The sequence below is a fragment of the Passer domesticus genome, chromosome Z (genome assembly GCF_036417665.1).
Source record: "Passer domesticus isolate bPasDom1 chromosome Z, bPasDom1.hap1, whole genome shotgun sequence".
NCBI lineage: Eukaryota > Metazoa > Chordata > Aves > Passeriformes > Passeridae > Passer > Passer domesticus.
This window is the reverse complement of record NC_087512.1, coordinates 35,421,867-35,442,268: the sequence shown is the minus strand read 5'-3', so window position 1 is coordinate 35,442,268 and position 20,402 is coordinate 35,421,867. Positions and strand designations below refer to the sequence as shown.

At 36.9% G+C, this 20,402-nt stretch overlaps 1 protein-coding gene across 5 annotated transcripts in view; it reads left to right on the top strand.

Annotated features, from left to right (window-relative positions):
* Nucleotides 1–20,402, top strand: part of PIP5K1B (phosphatidylinositol-4-phosphate 5-kinase type 1 beta) — a 97,563-nt gene that overhangs the window by 50,330 nt on the left and 26,831 nt on the right. For all 5 annotated transcript variants that reach the window (XM_064404038.1, XM_064404040.1, XM_064404041.1 and 2 more), the window contains 3 exons: nt 8,540–8,657; nt 12,156–12,308; nt 14,043–14,342. In XM_064404038.1, the coding sequence (XP_064260108.1) occupies nt 8,540–8,657; nt 12,156–12,308; nt 14,043–14,342 (571 nt within the window). The remainder of the gene's footprint in view (nt 1–8,539; nt 8,658–12,155; nt 12,309–14,042; nt 14,343–20,402) is intronic.

Below are 20,402 nucleotides of genomic sequence, written 5' to 3'. Positions count from 1 at the left end.
GAGAAAATTTATTGTCTTTCTTTTTAAACACAGTTTTAAAGGAACAAGTAAAATAAAATTATGTGTAATTGGCAGTAAGGTAAAGTTTTTTGGCATTGCATGTGCCTTCTTTCTTGTGAGACTCGCATGCATGTACACACAAAAATGAGATTTACTTGTTTTGTATTAGTACTAAGGAAGAGCAGGGAGACATCCCTTCTGGCTTGAAAAAACCCAAAAGGCAGAAGGAAGAGACTGATTACACTGGTGTAAAATTGAATAGAAAAGCTTTAGTAGAAAAGCTTTCTGAACAGTTTCTTATTTTTAAAAAAAAAAAACTTTGAGGAAAATTAGACAAATGAAAGTAATGGCCAAAGCACTGTCGTTTTGGGTTTGGGTTTGTTTTTTTCTTTTTACATCGCTAGGTAGTAAGCCGTATACAGCATAGTGAGACATTTTGACTGTAACAAAGAGCCTCTCCATAAAGGACACTTGTTGACAACATTGTCTGTGGAACTAGAAGTTGGCTATCTATAGCAATCTCTTTACATGGCTCTTGATTTCTTATGCTGATGCACAGAAATGTCAAATTTCAAATCCTTGCTATGTCTCAGTGTAACATCCACTTTTATTTATCTAAATTATATTCAACCAGAAGTGTATTACTGTGCATGAATTGTTATACATTAGGATTGCATAAAATTAATAAAGGATTCTTTCTTGCTGGTTCAGAGTATTGGAATGTTGTTTCATGATGACATTATGTGGATTGGTCCAGAGTCATATCCACAGGTAACTTCATTACCCATGTTTGAAGCAAAAAGCAAAGGCTGCACATTCTTTACAGCTGGAACTGCACTCCCAAGGTGCACCCTCAGGTGCTCTTCACTTTTACCAAGGGGGTACCTACTTGTGATGGCAGCTTTGTGAAAAGTAATTACTGTAATGACTTTTTTTTGTCCCGTTTGGATTACTCTGGGTTGAAAGCAATTAGTGGAAATTAGTTACACCAGCAGGTGAAATGAGTTGACCTCTATCTGGAAGTACCCTGGAGCAAGCTGAGCTTGAGTAAACTTTTTGCGGAAGTTTGGAGCTGAAGGAGAACCTAACGGTGCAGCAAGAGTCTTGCTCAAACAGGTACTTACCCAGTAAGGAGCACTATTTTTCCACTTGCTTTGGGTACAGTTAATTCATCTGCAACTTCAAACAGCTGTCAGCTGAACTTCCCCTTCATTTTGGCAATTTCACAGACACCTGACTCTTTGCATGGTGTCCTGCTCCACCTTCCTCCCATATTTTCTCTGCCTTACCTGTGTCTGGCAGTGAGGTTAGATGACTCTGTTTTTCAGTCATAGCTTTTTTAGTCACACCTGCTTCTTTGACATCAACAGGGGCACTGTTAAGGTGACAGTGGTAAAATAGACTTAAGCTAGTAGAGATGTAATGCAATGCAGCCTGTGCACCAGTGAGCAGAAGAGTGTTATAGCTGCCCTTTTATAGTTAAGGGAAAATAGTTAACTCTTGTTAATGAATTTTACTGGTTGAAGGGAATAGTCTCTGCACACCTCCCAGACCCTGAAATAACCCTCAACCTATATCTCTGCTTCAGTAGTCATACTGAAGCATTCAGGATTCATTAAGAAGGGAGAAAAATGTCAGGGAAAAAAGTGGTTAGGTCAGATCTGAAAAAAACTGCTCTGCATATTTTGGGAACTACTGATGTAAATCAGAAGTAACTCCCTGGATTGCAGGTAAGTCCTGGTCCAGAGTTACTCTGTAACTGTGTTAAAATGGTCAGAGTTTGGCCCAGTTAATTTACGTGTTTATTTCTGGAAGTGACTTTGAGTGAACTACAGGTGTCTGTACAGTGGGTGGATTTGAATTGCAAAGGTGTTTGCCTTCATTTGCACGTCGTAGTGGTGGAGGGCCTTTCAACCCTTCCTCTTCAAGCTCCCCAGGAGTTCGTATAACATATTGTTTTGGAAACCAAGGTATTACTGGAAGCTGCTAGAAAGGTGCTCATTGAGAACCACCATCCAGATGGAGTTAAAATAATACTGTGCAAATTTGCTCCTAGGATGGAGAAACAAAATGCACTGACCTACTTGATTCTGAAGACAGCATCTGAAGCCTCCACCCTACTCACTGAATAGAGTGAAACCACAAGGGAAACCACTCCAAGTATCCTCTTTTCTGGCTTTTCAACTCAGTTTTGGAAATCCAGAAACAGAGGTGCTTACCTGGTGTTGGTAGTGCTGCAACAGTGGCTGGAGGGTTCGGTGGGAAGGTTGTTCATCCTGCATGTGCTCTCTATGGTCTGTTCTGTGACTAGCTGTGTCAGGCATATTTGTGCCTGTTTTCCTTGGCTGGAAGCAGTTCCCAGTAGCACAATTTGCTTCCAGTTAGTTGTACAATGTGGTTTCAGCAATATTTTGTCAGCCCTTTGACTTGGCGGTGGTGCTGGCTCCAAGTGAGATGGTTGGTTAGAATGCCTCATTGGTTAGAGTGGCTCATTGCTTGTCTAGCTCTGGTAAGCAATGGTGGCTCAGACTAGTTGCTGGGCCATGGGGCTGTGCAGCTGCTTTTGAGTTGGCAGTGTAGGCAGCTTATTAAGCTCTTCCAGTAGATACAGAAGGAGGTGCATTTTCTGTGGTGACTGAGAAGCCAAACAAAAGCTGCTCCACTATATCAGCTAATTTTGGCTATGAAGCTTTAGAAATGCAGAAGGTTTCAAGCTGTTGAGTTTGACCTTTTTTGCAGCAAGTTGTTAGTCAATCTTATGCACTTCCATTGCTAATAAGTTTTTATTGCAGGGTCTAGACCCTGCATGTTGACAACAGTCACTATGGTTTCTAATTGAGCTGGGAAGTGTGTTAGATGCCGATGACCTGTATGCACTCTGCAGCTACAGTCTGTATACTGAACTGGTTCATTTACCAGCTTTCTTGTGAACCTAATGAAAGATTATTCAATTCTTTCTGCTCTTTAATGTCAGAAGCTTATCATTGTATTCTAATAGCATTTGAATAACAGCCCAAATAAGTAGTCAAAGTTCTAAGAAGGTAAAAACTTGACCTTACTGCCAAGACCAGTCTGGGTTCTACCTTACATCTAAAACTGAAGTGTACTGCTTTCTTGTATGTTTTTGAGCACTGATTGAGAAAACTGATACTCACCCTTGGAAATACCTTTATATCAAACCTGTGTCATAGGTTAGCTGATGGTCTAAGTAGTGTATTTGTAGTGTAGAATGCTCTAGAGGTTTAGTGCGACTGGTCTTTGAATGTTCACACTAACAATGAGTTGTTGTGTAACTTACACCATGATACATGTTTCCTGTGGGCAGTTTCACAAGGAAGATAAAGTGATCTGAATAGTCTGATAAAGTGCTGCTGCTCTTCCTTGGTGCTCTTGCAGAGATTCACAGAATTATTCAAGTTCTGACAAGGTTTTAATGGTTTTTGAGTTGAATGATAGCACAGAGAGGAGGATGCAAAACAGTTATTAGAAATGGGGATACTTTGGTGACAAAAGCAAAATCTGGTATGAATTACTGGACTCACTACTTCTGTTACCAACAAATTATTGGTAAACCTGATAACCTGGATAATTGTATGGTTATGTGGATTGCTTAAACAACTTTTCAAATACTCTGAGACCCTGTATTTTAATAGCATTTCAAGTTGGTTGTAAAATAATATCTTAGTAATTGTAAGTAAATGATTCTGTATTCAGCTGTTACGTAGATATGATTGACTTGACCTGTTTTAAGTTACCTACTACTCCTAATTATATTTCAAAGCTGACTTGCAGGGAACCTCTCAGGACAGCATTTGGTAACTGGAAGTTTAGGAAAATGTACATGAGAAAAAGGATGTTACCACTGGACTTTAACCCACAGTATGAAGAAAACACTGACACACCTATTTGTACAGATAAACATGATTCCTACTTCCTCCATGTGGGAAATTATGCTTTCCTGAAATTACATACAGGAAAGGAACATACCAAAGCACTACCTGACCCGCAGCATGTATTTGTTTGATACAGTTTTTAGAGCTGAAACACACTGTGATGAATTTTTTAAAAAGCAGCTGTATTCAAGAGCAATTAAACTGAAATTGGATACTCTTAGTTTTTAATGTTGAGAACATTTAAGTTTAGACATTTTATTTTGATTCTACAATCTAAAAAAGAATTGTTGTCACTGAAATAACTGATGTGTTCCTCCTCTTCTTTTTTATGATACACAAAGGAAAGTTATACATAGAACCACAGACTAATTCTTTTGATAACAGCTCTGTCAGAGACTGTGAAAAATCCTCAGTGATGAAGGCTTGCTACCAAGATATGCAGGTGGCTTTCTCTGCCCTTTCAGATAGGTGTGGTATCTCCTGAGTACATCCTACCAGGGTGAGGCCATAGTGAAGAAAAGCTGCCAAGAAATGTGTCTGGGTGTCTTGTTTAGCAAATTTTTACAGCCATGGGGTTAGCCATTAACATTTTAATTAATTTTACTTCATTTTTAGTTTGATATTGCACCACCTATGCTTTAAATCCACTCTCAACATTTACAAAGGGGCAGGCTTAGATGCACATACTGTCATAGGTGTGCTTGATTTAAAAAAAATAAAAATTACAATATAAGTATTAAACCAAACTTACATTTTAAGCTTAGTATCTCTTCTTTAGTCTGCCTATGAATCTTTTTCTTTTGTGGGGTATAACATCTGAGGTTATTAAAATAGCTCATAAATTACAATTGCTGCCTAATCATTCCAAAGCCTGCATTTTGAGGTCATAGCTCATATAGAAAGACTTGAATTGCTCAAGATTGCCAGAATCAGAGCTAATTTTAAAGACTTTATCTTTGTTTTTCTGGTAGACTTGTGCTTAAACTAGCTGAAAAGGAAATGACATGGTTGCCCCCTTTCTTATTATGTCCAAAGCACCATTTTACACATTTAACTTTTTGTCAATGGATCATGGGCATTTTTTTGTTAAACTTCAAAGATGTAATTGTCCTCTTGAAACTCCCTAGGCTGATTAAAAATCGTTATATGTAGTGCTTTGCACATACACTTTAATCCCCTGAGAGTGGAACTCTAAAATGCATCAAGAAAATGTGAAGAGAAACTACAGAACACATTCTTTCAATAGCTAATGGAGCGGAATGTGAATAATTCTAAACAGGGTAGGGATGTACTTAGATCAAGCATTCTGTACAGTGGAGTTTGTCTTTTTACAGAAAGAACAAGGCCATACTCAATTCATACTTGTCATACAAGCTTCAAAATGATAAGAAATTTGAAAAGTTTCCATTTCTGTAAGAAATTACTGGAAGTGAGGGTGCTTTTTCTGTTAGAAGTACCATCAGGAAAACCTTAAAACTATTTTCCAGAGTACTAACAAGAAATCTTAAATTTGTGTCAAGTTTGCTTCATGATTTAAAGAGCTTACTCTTGGAATCAGTAAACTATTCTGTTAGGTAGTGAAGCTGAAACTAATTAATATGATTAACAGAAACAGGGTATGGTAAAATACTCTGTAGACCTCAAACAGAAGGTGATTATAAAGATGATTTCATAAAGAATAAGGAAAGCTGTCTGCATAGTGAAATTGACTCTTATATCTGTAGTAAAGTATCTGATGTGTTCTAAATACATGGACTTGCCCTCTCTGTAGAAGCTGTTCCAAAATAATTGCTCTGTTTGGCAATAAATCTCCACTTGCTATGTGTTACTGTGCACCTGCTGACCCAGTGTTGGTAATTTTATTCCATATGCACTTATGAAATGGCTCAGAACTGTCCTATTGTCATAGCAAACCTCCTACCTTCATCTCACCTTGGTGAAGTTACAGTACAAGTTCTGGTATAGTAAGAACATGTAATCTTTTGTTGACATGCTTTCACAGGAGAAGCTTTTAAGTTACAGCTAGAGGAAGCAGATTTATAAGAGTGTTTAGTACTGAAATGTAAAACTTAATAAAAAGTTTAGATGCTTTATATTCCCTGGAAATTTTGTGATACTTCAGTAGAGAACACTCCGTTCTATTATTTTCTGCATCTTATGACAATTAAATGCTTTTACAAGTAGGACCCCAGGTTTCCAGTGTAACTATATGACCACTGGGACATCCTCATATTGTAGAAAAATTCAGTGAGTCACAGCCAGCTATATAAAACTTAATGTCTGGCAAATCTAGCAGCGTTCTGAGCAGCAGAAAGGCCTTATGAAAGAGTATTAGTCTATCTTAACTGTAAAGAAACACTACTATCTTCAGTTTGTATCCTACTGATTTCCATTTTTTACTCTATAATGGAACAATAAATCATATGTGGACTTGATTTTGATATCTTGGAGTCAGTCTGCAGTAAATATAGTGTGATCAGAGGAGTTCTTTAGGACTAGGTAGCTTTCACTATTACCTGTGGGTTTAGCGCTCTAAGAAGCAGCAGTATTCTGTTGTCTTCATGTGTATGTCATCTACAAGCATCTTTTTATGTGTGAATTCCAGAAAGAGATATGTTTGATTTTTTTTTTCCTTCTTTCATCTCCTGTTTAAGAGTCTGAAATGTTACACATTTCTGGAGACTGAGAAAGCTTGTTCACCTGCTGTCACTGAAACTGTTCAGTTGTGTTTGGCAGCACAGGGGCAGCTAGGTGGGTTGAGTAGGCTTCTGTCATCAAACTGTTATTAATGAAAAGTGGCAAGGTCATATGTCAAATATTAATTATACAGGATAAAAGCTCTTAAATTCCTTCTTTATATTTAATTTTTATTCATTATCTTTTTTTGGGAATGTTGCTTAACATTTATTGCTTTTCATATCTGTGTGAATTTGTAGCCTTTTTTTCTTTTTGCTGCCCTTTGGATATTCTTTTTACCAACCATAATGGTACATTCTGCATTACTGAATAATTTAGTTACAGTAAATGGGTAAAGAAGTGCTGGAAAAGCTGATTTCAGCAACTGTGTCAAGTCTTGGATTTTGTATTTCTGTATTTATCAAACCATTCAGACACTGGCCAAGCTGATAAGAACAGTAAAACAGAACAGCATTTTACTGTTATCAAGGAAAGTAGAACACAACAGCACAATCTTGGAGAAATAAATAAAGGCAAACAGAAGTATTGCAAAACACAAGCAGGATGCCAGCTCAGCTGTACAAGGCTGGCAAAGTAGAAGTTGTGCAAAACAATGGTATTGCACTCACTCAGAAGCAGAGGTCAAGGAAGAGCCACGTAGAAAAGACACTGGACACTGAAGACAGACCCCAAAGAATCAGATAAAGACTTCCACAAAGTGGAGTGACCAGCATGCTGTAATAAAGGCCTACTTTCTAATATGCTAATAAAAATGTCTAGAAAGTTTCTATCTGGCTGATTTCAATACCAAAACTTTGTCTTAAAGGTGTTCTTGTTTGTTTTGAAATCACAATGTAGAGCTTTATTCTTCTGCTTAAAAGACCTCTCTCATTTTCTATCATAAATGAATCTGTGAGCAGAGGGTTTGTTTTTTTTGTTTTTGTTTTTTTTTTTTAATCTAGCAGCATTTTGCTGCTGACCTTTATCTTATATCTAGTATTAATCTCAAGAGTTTTGTAACTCAAGATAAAAATACAGTGTGGTGATAAACATAAAACAAGGAAATGGGCTAAGCAGTACAGGTAGCAGACAGGAGGAGCTGGTAACCATAAAGTAGCAGGAAAGCCATGACATAGTCACTACCACAGGAACATGGTGGGATGAGCAGAGTGCTGCACTGGATGGCTACAAGCTCTTCAGTAGGGACAGGCAAGGAAGGAGAGGTGGTGGGATGGCTCTGTACATTAGGAAGTGTTTTGACTGTACAGAGCTCAAGGCTAGTGATGAGAAGGTTGAGTGCCTGTGGGTGACAATCAGGGGGAAGGCTGAAAACGCAGATATCCTGGTGGGAGTCTGTTACAGACCACCCAAACAGGATGAGGAGGTGGATGAACTATTCTGTGATGTGACGGTGATGTTTCATGATTGTCAGCCCTTGTGGGTGATTTTAACCTGCCAGATGTCTGCTGGAAATTCAGCATGAGAGAGGAGGCAGTCTAGGAGATTCCTGGAGTGTGTGAAGATAACTGCTCAACACATCTGGGAAATGAGCCTACCGGGGAGCTACCCTGCTGGATCTGCTGCTTACAAACAGAGTGTCTCGTGGGAAACACTGTGGTTGGAGCCATCTTGAGCACAGCAACCATGACACAAGAGTTCTCAGTACTCAGGGGTGTCAACAAAATCTTGGACTTCTGGAGAGCAGACTTTGTCCTGTTCATGTTTAAATGTGATCTTTATGCAAATGCATACAGGTGATAGAAATAGTTATTTCCTTTAAGGTGAGAAAAAGGAATTTGCTGGTTTGCTGGCAGTGTCTCTCACGGACCTTTCTATTAGTGGTTAATGATGATAGAGAAGTTTATCTGCATTTATGCTCTTTTCTCAGCAGGGAAAGCTAGGCAGCTTGGCGGTGAAACTAGCTGCTAATAATTACTCAGTAATTTGGTTTGGTTTGTTTTTGTTTTCAGTGAAGGGAGCAATCTTACCCCTGCTCATCATTACCCTGACTTCAGATTTAAGACATATGCACCTCTTGCCTTCCGATATTTCAGAGAACTTTTTGGTATCAAGCCTGATGACTATTTGGTAAGATCCTACAGTTTTCCTTTGTGTTACAAATTATGATAAAGCATACTGTTTCATTGTGGCAGAAAGGGATTCTTAAAAATGCAATTTGGTGACCAAATCAGTAAGAAATTTTATGTGTGGAGTGGTATATAACTAGTGAATATTTTTATTGGTGGCAAAAATTTTAATTCTTTGTGTTTGAGATTATTCATATAAAATATATGCTTTGTTAATTGATGAGAGCAACATCCATGTCATTCAGATAATTTTTCTAGGGAAGTTATGATCAGTACTTTGTGACTTCGATTGATTCAGTTCTAATTAACTACTTCTGTGTGATTTGTGTCACTTACACACGTCATTGCAAAGTGAAGACTGCAAATGTTCCTGTCTAGCTTTGAGGCACATGGATGACAGACTAAAAATAAAACATTTTAGAATGCTTCCTTGTTCGCTCTATTTTATAAATTGAAGATTTATTCTTTCACAGTGTTCAGTTTACACTAGAAAAAAGTTACAAATTTGCTGACATAGTAAAAGTAGGCTTTACTTGGTGGAACCACTTTGTATACTGCTGGAACAAGTATTCGCTGTTTTATTTCTCCTGTAGTTTTGCTTTTGGAAGGGTAGGGTGAATGCTGAGCTGGATTGTCTTCTAGATGCTTGTCCATCTTGTAGATGTTTGCCCAATGTTCAGTTTGTTTCATGGTGGGTCACCCAAGAAATCAGAGTCCAGCTACAAATTAGCAAGTTTATATGTAATTTTTTGAATGAGCTTTAAAATCCTTTTGTTCTATTATTGATAGCAGCTTCTTTAAGACCAAAAGAATTTGAAAGGGCTTGGGTGAATAAAAAATAAAAGTTTATTAAATGGTTCTGAAATATTAATATATTAATAAATATATTGATTAATACTAAATAAATTGTTTCTTTTGTGTTCAAGTGTGCTATAATGGGGTTTTCTTCCTAGATGAACAATAAGCCTGAAAGAAAAACTTAGCTGGTTTTGGTTTTATTTAGGTTTAATGTGAGTGTCTTATTTTAATTCTTTAGTGCTATATGTGGATTTTGTGTTAGTAGTCCTCATTACCATAGTTATATATGAAAAAAAGATAATTAATTTGAATTGTAAATGGTAGTAGCAAAGAAATAAAGTTGTTTGGGAATTTTATAAATCATAGAGTCACAGAATGGTTTCAATTGGAAAGGGCTCAAACATTATTTATTTCCAACTTCACTGCCATGTGCAGGGACATCTTCCCCTTCATTAGGTTGCTCAAAGCACCATCCAGCCTGGTATCGAACACTTCTAGAGATGGGGCTTCCACAACTTCTCTAGACCACACATTCCAGCATCTCACCATCCTTAGAGTGAAGAATTTCTTTCTTCCATTGACCACAACTCTTAGAGTATGACCAGTTCCTTATCCTCTGAGTTATCCGTCCATCAAATCTATGCCTCTTCAGCTTGGAGACAAGGACATCATTGGTGACAGTTGTGTCATTATGTAATGTGCTATTTATCTTATCTCTTTTTATGGTCTTTGTAAAAGCTGAAGTATGTGGGCTGTGTTGCTGCTAAAAGGACTGTGCTTCCTAGAGCAAAGTTATTATCACCTGCAACTTCTTTTCCACCTAAGGAAGCTTTTGCAGTAGCAGAAGTTGAAGTTTATACAAAGACTGCACGCTGTGAATAAGATTTGTCATAGTCATTTTAAGTACAAAAAGATTATTTCCTGAGGGAGGATACTAGTAAAGACAATTTGTTGCAGATTCTTTTTTCTCTTGGCACAGGAAAAAACACAAGTGGTATGTAATAAGTAGTAAATGATTGTCCAGCTGTTGCTGAAGGGTATGTGAAGTAAAATAAAAAGAGCAGAAATAGCAGCAAGCATATGTGGGTTTACACTGTTAATTTGAAGTGACAAAGCTCAAGATTTAAAGCTTCACCTTTTCCAAGGAGGATGAGCAGTAACACACTGTAGGAGTCAGACAGGATAACAAGTGTAAATACATTTGAACAGCTGTTAGAATTAAATTAGCACTGTAAACCTCACGGAGCACTGTCATTTTGCAGGGAAACTTCTTGATCATAAATACTCATTTGTTACGCTCTTGGGATTTTCTTACCTTTTGGTTTTGATCTGCCTTTCAGAGGTGTCCAGTCAAAACTAGCTGGGCCCTTTGTATAGCAGCATTTGGTGGGTGGATTTTTTAATAGAAATGCATACCACTGGAAAATGACCAATGCAGAGTGTAGGTCAATGTCTTGTGCTTATTTTATACTGTTCTACTGAGCTTTAATGTTTAGGATAATTGCATTCAAATGTTTATCACTGTCACAGTTACTCATTAAGATTTAAATATTTGGCAAGAAAAATGCAATTGATGCAGTACAACTGCTGTTTTGGTCTAAAGTTTTGTAGTGTTACAGATTGGTATGGCCATTCTGTCTGTAGATAATTGCAACTATAGAATTAATTTTCTATTAATTTGAATTGAGTATAAGCAGGGAGAAGAAATATTTATATATCATGCAAAATTCTCTTAAAAATTATTAGCCTTAGCTGGAGCTAGGATAAGAAGATGCATTAAGGCAATGTCATAACCCTATAGGAAACATGCTTCTTTAGTTCAAGTACTCATAAAAGAACATATTTATTAGATTTTCTGGTATCATTGCTTTCAAGTTTAATATAGATAGATTTTTCTATGGTTTTCAGCTGAATGTCAACTCTCGATATAATTTGAATGAAGTTTGGAATAGCGGACAGTTAATAAATGTACATTACTCTATGTAAAAGTATGGTTCTAGTAATAAGGCATAGTCTTTGGTGTCTTTTTCCTCCTTAATGTGATTGTAATTCTTATTGTGTCCTGTGGAAAAGGAAGACTATCTATATATACAATGTAATGGTCTTTCAAATTCCACTTTTTATTGTTTACTGGTATTGGGGTTTTTTCTGTTTCAAGTGGTTTTCAATCATAAAACTAGTAAAAGATTTAAAAAATCAGTAACTATACTAAAATTAGTAGCTATAGCTATACCAAGTTTATCAGTAATAGTTTCAATCCCAGTTGCACAGAATAGGATTTGCCTATTTGTCTATAATGAGAAACCTCTACTCTCAGTTTATTTTTCTACCGTCTTGTACCTTTCTTAAAAAAAATTGATGTAAAAAGCAAACAGTTCCAGTGAAAATGTCTTCTCAAAGCTTTTGACTCAGAATTTGTTATGCTGACAGCATGGAGATCAACTCCTTCCACATCAACCACTGGCTTCACTCCAAAGGAACCTGTTACTTTGGAACATGAAGAGGAATTACATGCTCAGCTGCCAGCTGCTGCTCCATGGTTGTGCAGCAGGCCTGGGCAGTGGCCTTGCAAACCTCAGCCAGCAGCAGCAGTGCTGCTACATGATTCTCTTGTGACTACTTGAACTGCAGTTCTTCATATTAAACTTGTGTTTGGGTAATGCACGCATTGGCAGTGAAAAGCAATTTTTGTCTCTTCCAGTACTCAATCTGCAGTGAACCTTTAATTGAATTATCCAACCCAGGTGCCAGTGGGTCTTTATTTTTTGTAACTAGTGGTGACGAATTCATCATCAAAACAGTTCAACACAAAGAAGCTGAGTTTCTTCAGAAGCTCTTGCCAGGTTATTATATGGTAAGTAAGTGAAGACTTTATTTTACTTCTATTTCTCCTGTTTCATGTCACTTCTGAAGATTCAGTTTCATTTGTCTTGAAATATTCCTCTGGGTTAATCTGTATTTTTTGTAATATTTTTTACATTTTTACATGCCTTTCTACTTCATGCCCTACAAACCCAACAGAAAGAATAGATAGAAACCAAGAATATATTTAAGACAAGAATTGGTGTTCTTTTAGCATTCAAGATGAAGCTGAATGTCATAATCTAATTTGATACCAAACTTTGCTTCTAATAAGCTAATAACAAAATAAGGTTTCTAAATTTCTAATTCAGTTTTTTTTCTCCATTTTGTGTTTGTCTACCCTCTGCATTTCACTCAGAGTGGACAAAGAAACTAGACCGGTCAGTTTCCCTTTTGTTTCCAACTACTTCTGATTTCCATTTCTCCTGTATTAAAGCAATGATGTAAGGGATATTTTTATCCATGTCATTTGTTCAAAACTTAATTTTTAAATTGAGCTTTTTGAGGGCTAATTCTAAGTCCATTGTATTGGCGTTTGTGTGTCATCTGAAGGGAAAACCATTGATTAAAAAGTAAGTAGAATTTAAATTTTTTTTTTTGTAACAAAAGCCACTCATACGCACAAACAGACATTCTTCTGGGTTGTATGTGGGACTTTCTATTATTAAACCTATGACTGACTTTGTTTTCTTGCTTTGTTTCCTGATGTAAATACTTGAAAAATTACCCTCTCACTTATACTAAAAATAAGGAATGTTGTCATTATTGCACTAAAGTAACATGGATTCACTGTATGCATAAGAAAAAAATATGTGTATTGACACATCAATAAGGACAATGGTGGCAGGTTTTGTTGTTCCTAATCATGATGATCCACTCAGCACAAGTTTGAGTTATTACAAGTACATATAAGGCCAGTTTGTGTTATTTCTGGGAACTTTATTCTCACTGCTATGCAATTGCTTCCAAAATAGAAAACTCCAATTGTTGTGATTATTTCTGTGGTATTTCTTTCTTATGATAGTTGTAAGTTGTAAATTATTAATTGTCTAAGACCTGAAGTAGTTTCTCCCCTTCTTTCTTTTTCGTGCCGAAGACTGAGAGCAGTTGTATTCAGAAGAAGGATTTTCTCTCTCACTTCTGTTATCCTCTCTTACCTAATTTATTTTGCCTGTTCTGGAATATGGATTATTTCACACTTTTCTGTTCTGATGGTCAGTTGTGGTTCTATTATGACCTCACACGCCTTTGGAAATAACTTAGTCATTTGGCACTAACTCTGAGTGTGTGAAGCCTCATGGAGAGAGGGATTCTGTATTTCAGAATCCAAGTCAAGATAATGAGAACTGCATTTAACTCAGACTCCTTCCAGCAAGTAAAACACAAAGGTTGTTCAGGTCAGAAAAAAAAAAATTAAGTCTTTGGGATGCTTTTAGGTTTGACCTAGTCTGTTCTTTTCTGTGAGAAAGGGAAACCTGGCATAAATGTAGTTACTGCTCTGCTTTTGGCCTTTATAAGTTCCTGGCAAAAAGGCAGGTCTATGCTAGCTTTCTGGAATAGAAACCCACAAAGATAATCAACTGGTTGAAGAAACTGTGCTGAATAGGAAAACATTCATAATTTTCTTCATGTTTGTTAATGTATTTTGCTGTTAAAGAAAACCCTTTCTTAAGCATGGAAGTTCATTGAAAATAGACATATTTAAAAATATCTCTTTTTTTTCTAGAATCTGAACCAGAATCCAAGGACTCTTCTTCCCAAATTTTATGGGCTGTACTGTGTTCAGTCAGGAGGCATTAATATTAGAATTGTTGTCATGAACAATGTTTTGCCACGAGCCTTGAAAATGCATTTCACATACGACTTGAAAGGCTCCACTTACAAACGCAGAGCATCAAGAAAAGAGAGGGAGAAGTCCAACCCTACATTCAAAGACCTGGATTTCCTGCAAGATATGCATGAAGGGTTGTATTTTGACTCTGAAACACACAGTGCACTAATGAAAACACTACAGCGGGATTGTCGAGTGAGTATATATTTAAACTTCTGTGTTCACCTCTGCTCTAAATTTACGCAGTACAGATTACTTAACCTCCATTTGTTTGCCATGCTATTTAAGGAGGGATAACTATAGCTGTCAGAGCACTGGTGAAGCCTGTATTTTAGTTAAGCTGTTGTGATCTGAGATCATAGTCATAGATAGAATATCCATATACTTTTTGAACATCAACAGACTGGAGACCATGAGCACTTCCATCACTGTGGAACTGGTTTGAGTGCTAAACCACCACTGAAGAACTTTTTCTTCTATCCACTCTGAACTTTCCCAATGCAGCTTTAAGCTGTTCCCTTGCATCCTATCACCAGGCACCAGAGATCAGCACTACCTTTTCTGTCACCCTCAAACCTTCTATCCATCCTTCTCTGCTCCCCACAAATCATGCCCTGTAGTCCTTTCACCATCTTTGTTGCCTTCCTTTGGACACTTTCTTATATTTTATTCTTACACTGTGGAAAAACTGCACACAGTTCTTGATGTGTGGCAGCTCCAATGCTGAGTGCAGTGGGACAATCACCTTTCTCAAACCAGGCAGCTGTACTGTGCTGAGTGTACCCCAGGATACAGATGGACATTCTGGCCACCAGGGCACATTGCTGATTCATTAAGTTCATCATCTAGCACAACTCTTAAGTTCCAGGGCTAACCCTCTATTTCTATGTACATCCAGGATTACACTGATCCATCTGTGGCAATACAGATTAATACAGTAGATGGTGATGACGATTTCCATTAATTTGGAGATTTTAATTATTTTTTTCTTGAGGCATAATTAGCCCGGTGGAACTTTATTGTGTATGTTAAACTGTATGTAGAGCTGCTGTGAATACGTCTCTTGATTACTTAGGAATGGGAAGGCAGGCCTAATGGCAGCAGTCTTACTTCTTGAGTGAGGCAATTTCTTCCTCAGCTGAAAAGCCCACACCAAAGCTGTCCACAAAATATTTTCAAGGCAGAAGAGGGAAACCTATCATTGCTCTTTGAGAGGACCTTGGTGAATGGAATCAGTTCCTATTATGGACAGAGAGAATTGCTGTAAAATAGGGGCTTTTTTCCCTGTAGCATGGGTAAGAAAATGTAACGTAGGAAAAGAGAGACTCCAGATCTCTCAGAACTTCCCAGGATTCATGGGGGTTTTGGGGAAAAAAAATTGCTTTGTCTGAGGGAAATCATAAGAATTTCCTAGTAATAAAGTAAAAGTCTGAACTCACTACATAGAAGAGACACCCTGAATATCAGAGTTTGTTGTTTACTGCCACCTGTGGTACAAGATGGAAAGCATTGTTTTTGCACATGAATAGAATTTTTTGTTTATCACAGAAGTGTGCAATGCCTTGTGATTGGTTTGTAAAGCTGCGTGACCTAATGTTCAGCTGTGTATTCAGCATGAGACATTTATCTAACACGACACATTGTTGTCTCTGTAGCCTGTTGCAGTGAGTATTTCCTAAGCTCCTACCATGTGTGATGACAGAGAATGCATCAGTATGTCACATCTGGGGATCTGGATGCTTTTCTGTGTATCCCCCACTTGTCCAAGGTTACTTAACCAGCCAGAACTTGGGGAAATCTATTGTATTGGAAATAATAGAGGGTATCTAAAAGATGGAACTGGACTGAAAAGTAAAAACAAGAATCAATCATTTAATTGTTACATATAAAGGAACTCTTAATGATTCTTTAGAAGTCTGGGAAAATTCCTGCTGCATGTTATTTGAGTGCTAATATAATCCTTTTCCTTCTTAATTTAAGAACTCTAAAGTTAGTCTAGAGTTCTTAAAGGCCCAGATAAATTTTAAAAGTATTAAAAGTAAAGAAGAAAATTATCCTATAGTAATCAGTGTATTTACATAAATAAACTGTATTTACATAAATACATATACACAATATATTGTCTGTGTGTATCTGTAGATATATGCATATAAGCACACTGAAAGTTATATGTATATGAAAAATTAACTGCCTTTTTTTTCTACTCAAACAAGTCTTACTCTGTGTTGTAAAACAGAGGGGACAGACACTGTTATCTTTCATATCACTGAATTTGCTCAGCCAATAAGATTGGATCTGACTTCCTGCCTTTTATTTCTGCCTTTAAAAAGACCAGAAATATTCCATCCATTCTGTGAAAAGGACATCAGTGTTGCCTCTGCTTTTGTCTGCCCATGAGATATTTGGATGGGTAATAATGGTAACTGACCAGCTTATTAGGACTTAAAAACTTGTCATCTCTTTTTACTGCTACTTCAAAGTGAAGAAGTTAGTGTAGGCACTTTAATTTAAGAATTCATTTAAGAAAGGAAATTTTTAATCTTTCCAGTATTTCGGGACTAAGAAATTCTCTTCTGTGTTGCTCAAATTTGGATTGTGTTTCCATTGCTCATATTTGCAATCAGAATCAGGAAGCAATGGACTTTTCTCCTACTTCTTAAATATAAACATCCTTGGCTGCTAGCCCCTCTCCTCCTTAAAATCCATCGCTAAGATCAGAGGCCTGGCAGAATTTCCTGGTAATGAAAGATAGTGGTGGTGGGGACTTGCTAAGGTCTGTGACTGCTGCCACTGAATCTCCTGCCCTATTCACCAATGGACTCATGTTTTCCTTGGTCAGCTTTTCTGTGTCTTGACATTCCTTGCTAGTCTCAACTCTAGCTGATCTTTGGCTTCCTTGATCACCGCTGCCATCCCTAGATGCCCAGACAATGTTTCTCTTTTCCTCCTTTTTGGCCTGTCTATCCTCACCTGTCTTGTATGCTGGCTTTTCACATTCAAGCTGTACTGTGGCTTCCTTGCTTAGTTGAATTGGCCTCCTGATACATCTGCTCAGCCAACACAGACCATGTCGACAACTGACACAGAGCTCCTTCCCCAGGGAATCCAGTACTATGATGGCAGACCACTGCTGGAGTAGTTCTGGCCTTTCACACCTCCTGGCAGTGCTGGTGAGGAGACGCATGACCTGCCCAACTAGAGAATGGAGCTGAGTTGTTTGTGGTGATCCCTCATGGGATTTTTTTTTTTTTTTTTTTTTAAAAAAAAGGCACTGGTGTCTCCAGATTATCCATGCTGGAAAAGTACAGATTGATAGCATTGTTCAGCTCCTGCATCCCCTGCTTGTTTTGTTCACACTTGAGGAGACAGGGTCTGAAAAATTGGCTCACAGTTCATTTTGCAGTATTTGCACCTTAACTGAACCAAGGAGTGTAATATTACAATGTTCCTAAAGACAGAACATTCATGAATTTATCATATATACAGTGTACACAATTGAAAATTTGAACTAGCTTTCAAATTCCAGACTGTTGCTGAGACTTTCTATAGCCATCCCATCTTTGTCTTTTTGGAGAAGCTGTAAAAATTAATCAAATTGTGGTCATATAGTTTTTAAGAACAAAAAAATAATTTGAAGGTGTTTTTACTATTGAGAAATGAATGGTTTTTGAGAGTCTGCATTTTAACTTTATTGCAAAGAACACTGGACTTTTCTGAGGAAGTTACATTTCAAAAGTGACTAACGAAGAAACCTGTGAAGACAAGGAAATTTAAAGAGGGTCGTATCTCCTAAGTTTGAGACTTGGGTATTGTTTTTATCACTGCTGTTTTAGCCAGTTTCAACAAAAGTTTTATGGTGTGATTGCACATCTGTTTTGTGCTGTAGCAAATGCGATGCAGACCTTGTATGACCAAATTTATCCACAGAATTTTTCAAATCTCTTAGTAGCATGTGTTTGGCAGTTTTTTGCGTTTTTTCTGTCTCAAAGGATCTTCACAGATAATTCTTTAGGCCAAATAATTTCAGTGACCCATTGTAAAGCATATCCTTACAAACAGTAGTGTTGGCAAAACTTAATGAAATATTAAACTGCAGCATAGGACAGAAATAAAAGACGGCATGATGTGACAGGGAGATGGAGAGCATACTAATCTTAGGTGAAGGGCCTCTGTCAGAAATGGTAATTTGAGGGAAATGACCATAGCATGATGCTGTAGACCTCTTGTATCTTTATATATTATCACTTCTGTAGTAACAGTTGACATTAGCAATTTCTCATTAATTCTACTCTTAAAATCAGAATCCAGATTGTTAGTTTTGGAGTGTTAGTTAACAATATATTTTGAGAATTCTGTTGAAATGGGAAGTGATTCCACATATGCTTTGGTGGGAATGTGATGATTCATTTTCTTGGGAGAAATTTTTTCTGAACCAGACCCATTTTTAGGCATTGACATTTGTGAACTTTTTCCTAAGACATGCTTATTTTGTGAGACAGTCCTTTAATTTGGGTTTATTTCATATATAATATATATGAAATATATTAATATATATGAAATATATTAATATATATTCATATATTTCATTATGTTGAATAGTAATTATTGATATGTTGTAAAATCAGTCTTCTTTCTACTGTGTTAATTCCTATGTCACTTTTCCAAAATGCTTGTAGGAGAGGAAATACTTCCTGCCATGGTTATCCATTTAGTACTTTCATTAAATAATCTTCTCCTTTTTTTTGTTTTGAGTTGTATTTTTCTTGACCCTTTTATGAAAATGATCTGATAACTTTTTTGCATGTTGTTTTGCATAGATAGCAAATGTAAATGCAGATTTCTCTGTCAGATAGTGTGTAGTTTGGGCTGGCTGCATATAAAATAAAAATGACATTTCATGGCAGAAATACTTGTTTTGCTCTGTTAGTCCCTGGCTGAGATAGTGGAGTGTAACCATGTCTAAGATGATTCACAGAATAGTTTAACATCTGATTAGCTCTGAGAAAAGAAAATGTGATTCAGAGAGTCAATTTTTCATGTTCTGAAACAACATATTTTGTGATGCCATTTTACTGTGGGTTTTTGTGTGGTATGAAACAAAATAGTGCTTAAGGCTGAAAGCGGTGAATGTCACTTGCCATCTGGAAGTTTTCAGAGCAGCTGAAGTCAGCCTTGACAGCAGTACTTGGTGACCAAGTGACGACACTGCATTGACAGAATCTGTGTAGTTAGTGAATTAACACATAAATATTACCAAGATGAACAATTTAATGTTAAGTTAATTAACTGAAGGTTTACTTGTCATTATCAAATACACCACTAGTTAGTACACAGCATGATTAGCACCATTCTTGCTGAAACCCCACAGTGCCATTTTGCTAGCAAGGTGCATGTCAGAATGGTTACATGAGCAAAGATCAGGGTTTTCCTTTCTTTACCTACATAAGCAGTGTTTTTTCTAGGAGTTTATGTTGATTTCTAGTGATCTCACATGGATGGAGCCAGGTGTTTTGCAGGGCTTTCTCCTTTTGCTATGAATATAGCCATGAAATATTTTAATTTATTTTAGGTTTTTGGTTTGTTTTTTTTTTTTTTTTTGTTAGATTAGGTATCATTTTGGTGCCTTTGAGCAAAAACTTGCTGCTGCATCTCAAAAGCAGTCCTAAAATCATCAAAAGTATCTGCAAACAAACCTCAGTGCAGGAAAAGAAATCTCTTGATGTTCTGCATAACTTGTCCTTGTTGAAACAGATTATTTGGTACAACTGTGTATGCAAAATGTTACATATTTTAAAATTGTCACAATTTGGTATTTTAAATATTAATGAAGATATATATGTGAGAACACCTCAGATATATTCAGCTGTAAATCCAACTGATTTACTGTTTTAATACAGACTGAGGAGTTTGACACAAAGTTTTGTGGAGTGCTGATTTATGAGATTCTTCCTTATTATTCTGGTTAGTTATTTCTTGCCAGAAGTTTGATTAGAAACAAATGGGGAGTGAAACATGCTTAGATATGGTCACAAAGGTTAATTTGCATAAGGAGTGGTTGGTTTGGTTATCACGTTTCTAAGGGGAAGTAATCAGAACTGTACATCAAAGTTGTAGGCAGACAGGGCCAGATCACATCATGATATCCTGAAGACACTTTGTGGACAGTGTAATGCCACCTCTGAGTAGGACCATGAACAGAGTGTTTGGGGGACAAGGGTTCTTATGCTGTGTGCTGTTTATAAAAATTTGTACTGC